At 45.6% G+C, this 7990-nt stretch overlaps 1 protein-coding gene across 1 annotated transcript in view; it reads left to right on the top strand.

Moving 5' to 3' along the window:
- The window catches only part of LOC111972755 (microtubule-associated protein 4), a 171365-nt gene that overhangs the window by 65252 nt on the left and 98123 nt on the right, over positions 1 to 7990 (top strand). The window contains exons 2-4 of the mRNA XM_023999822.2: positions 65 to 176; positions 3314 to 3403; positions 5408 to 5518. Coding sequence (XP_023855590.2) covers positions 3319 to 3403; positions 5408 to 5518 — 196 coding nt within the window. The 5' untranslated portion in view covers positions 65 to 176; positions 3314 to 3318. The remainder of the gene's footprint in view (positions 1 to 64; positions 177 to 3313; positions 3404 to 5407; positions 5519 to 7990) is intronic.

Consider the following 7990-nt stretch of genomic DNA (forward strand, 5'->3'; position numbering starts at 1 on the left):
GGGGGCGGTGTGTTGCCAGAGAGTGGAACTAATGTGAGGTGTTCTGTGTTCCCCGACACTTCAGGTTCTAAAGTGACACCGGGGGGACAGATATCAGCTTCGCGCCAGAACCACAGGGGAAGTGCGTCCCAACTCGGCAGAGCACCAGGTCTTTGCAGCAACAGAGTTCCTCACAGGTAAGACACCTGATACTGCACTATTGTCATTAAATCATGTTATCCTGAACCATATCTGTATATATTGATTGGAAAGCTAGTTGAGATTTGAACTCAAATCCTAAGGTGTGACTGAATTGTCCTGAGTGTGTTGTTCACCCTTAAAGAGATGTTGTCACCCTTAAAGAGATGTGTTGTTCACCCTTAAAGAGATGTGATGTTCACCCTTAAAAGAGATGGTTGTTCACCCTTAAAAGATGTGTTGTTCACCTTAAAGAGATGTTGTTCACCCTTAAAGATGAGTATTAAGATGTGTGTTCACCCTTAAAGAGATGGTTGTTTCACCCTTAAAGAGATGTGTTGTTCACCCTTAAAGAGATGTGTTGTTCACCCTTAAAGAGATGTTGTTCACCCTTAAGAGAAAGGTGTTGTTCACCCTTAAAGAGATGTGTTGTTCACCCTAAACTTTTACTTGGCCTCCAGAAACCCGAATCCGGGACATCCCGAGGGACGATGGGTGGGAGGTCGGCGCGGCGGACCGGCTCGAGTAAAACTAACCCCAGCGTCGCTTGCTTAAGCATAAAGGACTTTTCCGCAGAGCCTTCATATACCTTCAAAGCGGATGTTGGCGCGGCATCTTCTCAGGTCCGCTGAGCCCACTCAATGCCGAACAGGCACCGGATTCGTCAGGGATGTATTGCGACACCCCACGTGCTACTACTCCCTATTTTCCTTCTGCACTGGGGTGCGAAGTGCGGTAGGTTGGACAACCCCCTCTGCTTTGGCTCATCATTCGCCCAACGGGCGGTATCCCCCGTCAGCAGCGTGGCTCCCATTAACCCCTCCTCAACACCCCACGTATGTTACTAGGTAGTGCCGGCCATTCATCCCGCTGCCTATGTGGTTGGCGACGGATCGGACCGATAACCGCGGGCAGCACAACCCCCCACCCCCACACACTCATTTAGCAACTAGCATAGCTTCAAAAGTAGATAGTACATCGTAAATATCATTAAATCACAAGCCAAGACACCAGATGAAAGATAACAGATCTTGTGAATAAAACGCACCATTTCAGATTTTAAAATGTGTTACACGGAGACAAAATATGTAAATCTATTAGCTAAACCTGGGTAGCAAAATAAACACCACTATTCAACTCCCATCAGTTTCTACTCCTTCACGTTGCTATCACCATTCGGCTCAACTAAGATATGAATCCACTAACCAAGAAAAAAACCTCTCAGAGACAGTCTGATAACATATTCATGGTAGTAGGATAGTTTTGTTTAGAAAAAAGTGCAATTCAAGGTAAAATCACAGTTTACATTGCACCCACCATCACAAATCGACTAGATTACTAGATCAGAGCACGTGTATGACCAATTTTACTCATCATAAAACATTTCATAAAAATAGACAAGCATAGCAATGGAAAGACCCAGTTCTTGTGATTTCAGACCATATTTCAGATTTTCAAGCGTTTTTCAGCGAAAACACAATAAATCGATAAGTTAGCATACCACATGAACAAACGTTCCAGAGCATCGTTCCAGCCAAAGAGCGCTATAACGTAATCACCGCCAAAATATATTAATTTTTTCACTAACCTTCTCAGAATTCTTCCGATGACACTCCTGTAACATCATTTTACAATATACATATACAGTTTGTTCGAAAAGGTGCATATTTAGCCATACAAAACCGTGGTTACACAATAAAAATACTAGGAATCAAGCCTCAAATGTCTGACGTCATCTATCAGAGTGATCTAGTTTATTGAAAGCTAATCTATTACTTGACTAAAAAATACAGGGTTTACAGGAATCGAAAGACAAATTGTTCTTAATGCAACCGCGGATTTACATTTTTAAAATTATCTTACTTTTCAATACAGGGTTGGCAAGTGAAGCTATACCAAACAAAATGGCGAATGATGCGTTTAAAATATTTCGACAGAAACACGGTTTATCATATTAAATATTGCTTACTTTGAGCTGTTCTTCCATCATATCTTGGGCAATGTTCCTTTCTATGTTATAAACGTCTTTTGGTCGATAGATGTCCTCTGTCCTTCGAAATGTCCATCACCAACGACCGACTCCCTAAAACGTGTGTCCAAACTTTCAGAACGCACAACAAAGAAATTCCTCAAATCGCACTAAACGGGATAAATTGATATAAAACGGTTCAAATTCACTACATTATGATGTTTTACAACTATAACGACTGAAAACATGACCGGAGAAATATTCCTGTTAGAAAACGATTTGGAACGAGACAGGTCCGATGGCCTTCACGCTTGAGGCGCACATTGAGAAAGAGGGTCCTGTACATTTTGTCATTTATAATGGCTGTGAACGTCCCATCGATTTCATTGAAACGTGATGACGTACAACACCAGAGGAAGACGTAGGCAGTGTCGGTTCCTTCATAGCATTCACTGTGGCCTTATAACAGACCCCAGATCAGAGGTAAAAATTTCTGAAATCTGAACCCTGTCATGAAAAGTGCTGTAGAAATTGTTCTGTACCACTCAGAGACAAAATTTCAAATCCTATAGAAACTATAGACTGTTTTCTATCCAATAATAACAATAATATGCATATTGTACGATCAGAATTGAGTACGAGGCAGTTTAATTTGAAATGTAAAAAAAAAAATAATGCTAACAGCTCCCCTATTGACAAAGGTTGAAAGAGATGTGGTTGTTCACCCTTAAAGAGATGTGTGTTCACCCTTTAAAGAGATGTGTGTTCACCCTTAAAGAGATGTGATGTTCACCCTTAAAGAGATGTGTTGTTCACCCTTAAAGAGATGTGTGTTCACCCTTAAGAGATGTGATGTTTCACCCTTAAAGAAGATGTGATGTTCACCCTTAAAGAGATGTGTTGTTCACCCTTAAAGAGATGTGTTGTTCACCCTTAAAGAGATGTGTTGTTCACCCTTAAAGAGAGTACTGTACTGTTCAGTTTGGAGTGGAGGGTCTCATGCTTAGTCACACCCAGCTCTCTCTTTCTCTCGCTCCCTCTCTCCCTACCTTTCTCTTTCTCTCTCTCCCTCTCTTTCCCCTCTCTGATCCTATGTTATTCATGCCCTTTCCTCTGTCCCCCCTCTTTTGCCCCTCCCTCTATCTCTCTCCCTCTCTCTCTGTCCAGGCTCCATGGCGGGCGTCCCTGATCAGTGGAGCTCCCAGCCCAACAACCCGCCCCAGATGATGGATAGTGGACTGATAGGAGATTCCTCAGGTAGAGTCTTTGATTCAATTGTCAATACTTGAGCTACACACATCCTACATGCTTTTGCCAGAATAATACCATGCCATCCATCAGAAACACTTCACTACGTGATATTATATTAAATGGATGATGTACTTTTTTTTTGCAAACGTCATAATTGGTTATGCAGATTTTCTTTTTTTTTCTTTTTTTCTTTAAAAAAAATTAAATAATTTTACCCCCTTTTCTCCCCAATTTTCGTGGTATCCAATCGCTAGTATTACTATTACTTGTCTCATCGCTACAACTCCCGTACGGGCTCAGGAGAGACGAAGGTCGAAAGCCATGCGTCCTCCGAAGCACAACCCAACCAAGCCGCACTGCTTCTTAACACAGCGCACCTCCAACCCGGAAGCCAGCCGCACCAATGTGTCGGAGGAAACACCGTGCACCCGSCCCCCTTGGTTAGCGCGCACTGCGCCCGGCCCACCACAGGAGTCGCTGGAGCGCGATGAGACAAGGATATCCCTACCGGCCAAACCCTCCCTAACCCGGACGACGCTAGGCCAATTGTGCGTCACCCCACGGACCTCCCGGTCGCGGCCGGCTGCAACAGAGCCTGGGCGCGAACCCAGAGACTCTGGTGGCACAGCTAGCGCTGCGATGCAGTGCCCTAGACCACTGCGCCACCCGGGAGGCCCTGGTTATGCAGATTTTCATTACATTTTCACGTCAAATGACGTATACAATCACACAATAAGAATGTGTGCAGCCTAAAACGGATTGTAAACTGAGTGTAATACATTACAAAGACTATGCAATGAATGTAAAACATTTATTTATAAACTGGGTGGTTTGAGCCCTGAATGCTGATTGGCTGACAGCCGTGGTATATCAGACCATATACCACGGGAATGACAAAACATGTATTTTTACTGTTCTAATTACGTTGGTAACCAGTTTCTAATAGCAATAAGGCACCTCGGGGGGTTTGTGGTATATGGCCAATATACCACGGCTAATTGCTGTATCCAGGCACTCCACGTCTTGTCGTGTGTTAGAACAGCCCTTAGCCGTGGTATATTGGCCATATACCACATCCCCTCGGGCCTTATTGCTCTTATAAACTGGTTGCCATATTACAGAATATTTACTCAGTGCCCCTTGAGCTGAGCATGCTCTGTTTTTCCACATTGGTGGCTTAGGAGTTGTGACTGGCCTAATTTGTGCTGGTCTGAGAGTTATGGGCTGAGTTGAGTTGTGCGTCTACGATACCAGCTGCGGCAGATACAACACCACCACAACCTAATGGCATTTGTCATCTCGGTGCGACTGAATCACTGCTGTAGGGCTAGTCACTCAAAGACACACACAGACACATACACACAAGTAAGGGAACACACACACGGAATTCTCATTACTGCAGCGTTTCCCAAACTCGGATCTGGGGACTCCAAGGGGGTGCACGTTTAGTTTTTTTGCCCTAGCACTACACAGCTGATTCAAATAACCAACTCATCATCAAACGTTGATTATTTGAATCCACTGTGTAGTGTTAAGAGCAACAACCAAAATCTGCCCCCCTTAGGGACCCCAGGACAGAGTTTGGGAAACGCTGCATTACTGTGTCACTTTCTCGCTGTCTGTGACATTTCGGACGGCACTCGCCTCAGAAAGTGTTGCTAGGCCGTCCTGACTCAGGGGCCCTTATTGATGAATAGAACTCAGTTTAGGGGGGCTCATTTTCACGTCTCCGTCCCTCGTTTCTGCATCTGAAAGGCCTCGTCTTACATTAATCATCTTTTGAACTTTCCTCAATGAGSGCTTCAGATTGATAATGTCTCGTTCTGTCTGCCTATTCATTGGTCTCTCAGAGGTTGATCTAAGGTCTGATTGGTCCTGGTATCTGGAATCAGTTTTGTATTTTAGATCACAATGAATAGGATTACATGGACAGAGGTGGGGCTGATCCTAGATCATACTACTCTGAGACCCTTGGCGAGTACGGATGCTGATTGCATCTCTGTGTGGCAGGTTTCTCCCAGCCTGCCATGGGGGTGAATATGGACATGGGGATGGCTCTACTATTGGCAGAGAGGCCTCCCAGCATCGCTGAGCACCAGAAGCCCAAGGACATGCCTGCAGGTAGAGGAAAACACACACACATATCAATAACAGTACCTACCTCAGTGCCAAGTTACATACCTCTCAGTACCGACCTACCTCAGTGCCAAGTTACATACCTCTCAGTACCTACCTACCTCAGTGCCAAGTTACGTACCTCTCAGTACCTACCTACCTCAGTAAAGTGATGCATGTCTTGATGGGAGAGCTAAGCTAAACAACATAACGGATAACCAGCAAGCCAATTAAACAGGTGCGAGTCGACACAAAGCAACAACAGGTAATAAAATGGCGAATGATAGGCAGAGAGGGTCGGAGAATAACTACACACAGATCCTTAGTTAAGCAACGAGAGCCGACAGATAAGACACAAATTAAACACAATGGAAGTACCGTGAATAATGACAGTCAAGCATGCAATCAGCTATGTAGCCAATGATCATAGTATCCAGGGCAGCCGTAGATGGAGCAGAGGAGGCCTCCACTAAGCTAGCACGCGCCCAAGGACGTAAAGTTAGTAGCCCGTGGGGGTGGTGGCTCATGACGGAGGGGTCTGCTCAACGTGGTTCAAATGTGTCGACAGAGAATCCAAGCCAATGGCCAAGAAGAGTGGCGAAAGAGAGGTAGGATGAATTGATAAATAGTGTTTGCCTAACTGGTCTAAGGCTTCGTATGCATAGGCAGTGGGCACTAGCTCTTCAGCTACCGGCAGATGGGCCAGCTCGAGGCTAGCTCAAGGACTAACTGGTTGCTTGCTTCGGACCAGAGTTAGCAGTATAAGCCACCAGTTGCAACAGCTAGCTGTGATGAACGTCTTAAATTCCAGAGCTTGCGTCAGGCAATCCCGGTATTGGTAGAAAAAAGCCAAGTCCTTATGCTCTGTGAATATCGCGCGCAGCTAGCCGCAGATGGCCTACCTGCGAGGCATAGCTCAAGGCTAACTGTGCTTGACTTCGGGACAGAGTGTTACCCATAGTAGCACCAGGTTGCAGCTAGCTAGCCTGTATAATACGGTTAATGTCCAGAGCGTGCGTCAGGAATCCGGGTATGTGTAGAGGAAAAAGCATCCTATATGTCGGCGTTAATGCGCTTGCCGACTGGCAGGTATCGGCCGTATTGAGCTGGGCTGTGTACCGATTGCAAGAGCGAGACCACAGCAGTAGCAAGCTGACTACTAGCCTATAGCTAGCTGATCTGGCTAGCTTTGATTGGGGTACGGTTCAAATATATAAAATAGCAGGTCCGTACCACATTGGGTTGAGGCGGAAGTAGGAATGTTATATTCAGTTCCTAGTATGGGGACAAGTGTGAAATTAAAATAAATACGAATGTTATACGAAAAATACGAAACTATTACACTGGAACAAGGACAGGACAAGACACATCCGACTGCTACGCCATCTTGATTCTAACTAGGCACAACATTATACATACATATTCTATACATCGGAGGTCTACGGTTTGTAAGCGTATTCCCAGCAGGGTTTCCCCCCGGTTGAGTGCGTGAGATACCACAGCTCTAGCTATAGCGCCCCTCAGTGGACAAGAGAAGGTATTAGCAAAGAAGTTCCATTGGTGCCGCCTGTGTGAGGATGCTCTAGTCTAGTCTACACAGGAGTGGAGTTGGGGTTGGACTGGGAGATGAACCCACGGGTGGGGGGGATTCCTGATGCTCTAAGCCCATAAAGCCCTCAGCCAAAACCCAGACCTCATCAACTGAACTGGGCATGAGGTATGGAGGAGGGTAGGGGCTGGCTGCCGCTGGATACCGGCACCGTATGATGAGACATTCAGATAAGTGGCGTAGGGGATGGGCCGGGCTGACAGATGGCAACAGCTATTCAGGATTTGTGGCACACCCTCTAGTTTGCATATTACTTTTACAAATGCCATACATGCATGCCCCAATAGGAAACAGACAGACAGAGAGAGAGAAAGAGAGAGAAGAGAGAGACAGACAGAGCAGACATACTGAAAGACATACACATGGCCCTAAGCGCTGGCTGAAGATGTGGTAGGTACTGAGTACGTAACTGGTACTGAGGTAGGTAGATAACTGAGGGTATGTAACTTGGTACTGAGGTAGGTAGGATACTGAGAGGTACGTAACTTGGTACTGAGGTAGGTAGGTACTGAGAGGTACGTAACTTGCACTGAGGTAGGTAGTACTGAGAGGTATGTAACTTGGACTGAGGTAGGTAGATACTGAGAGGTACGTAACTTGGTACTCTGAGGTGGTAGTACTGAGAGTACGTAACTTGGCACTGAGGTAGGTAGGTACTGAGAGTACGTAACTTGGCACTGAGGTAGGTAGGTACTGAGAGGTATGTAACTTGGCACTGAGGTAGGTAGATACTGAGAGGTATGTAACTTGGCACTGAGGTAGGTAGATACTGAGAGAGGATACGTAACTTGGCACTGAGGTAGGTAGGTACTGAGAGGTAGGTACTTGGCACTGGAGGTAGGTAGTACTAGAGAGGTACGTAACTTGGC

The sequence above is a fragment of the Salvelinus sp. IW2-2015 genome, linkage group LG14 (assembly GCF_002910315.2).
Source record: "Salvelinus sp. IW2-2015 linkage group LG14, ASM291031v2, whole genome shotgun sequence".
NCBI classification, from domain to species: Eukaryota; Metazoa; Chordata; class Actinopteri; order Salmoniformes; family Salmonidae; genus Salvelinus; species Salvelinus sp. IW2-2015.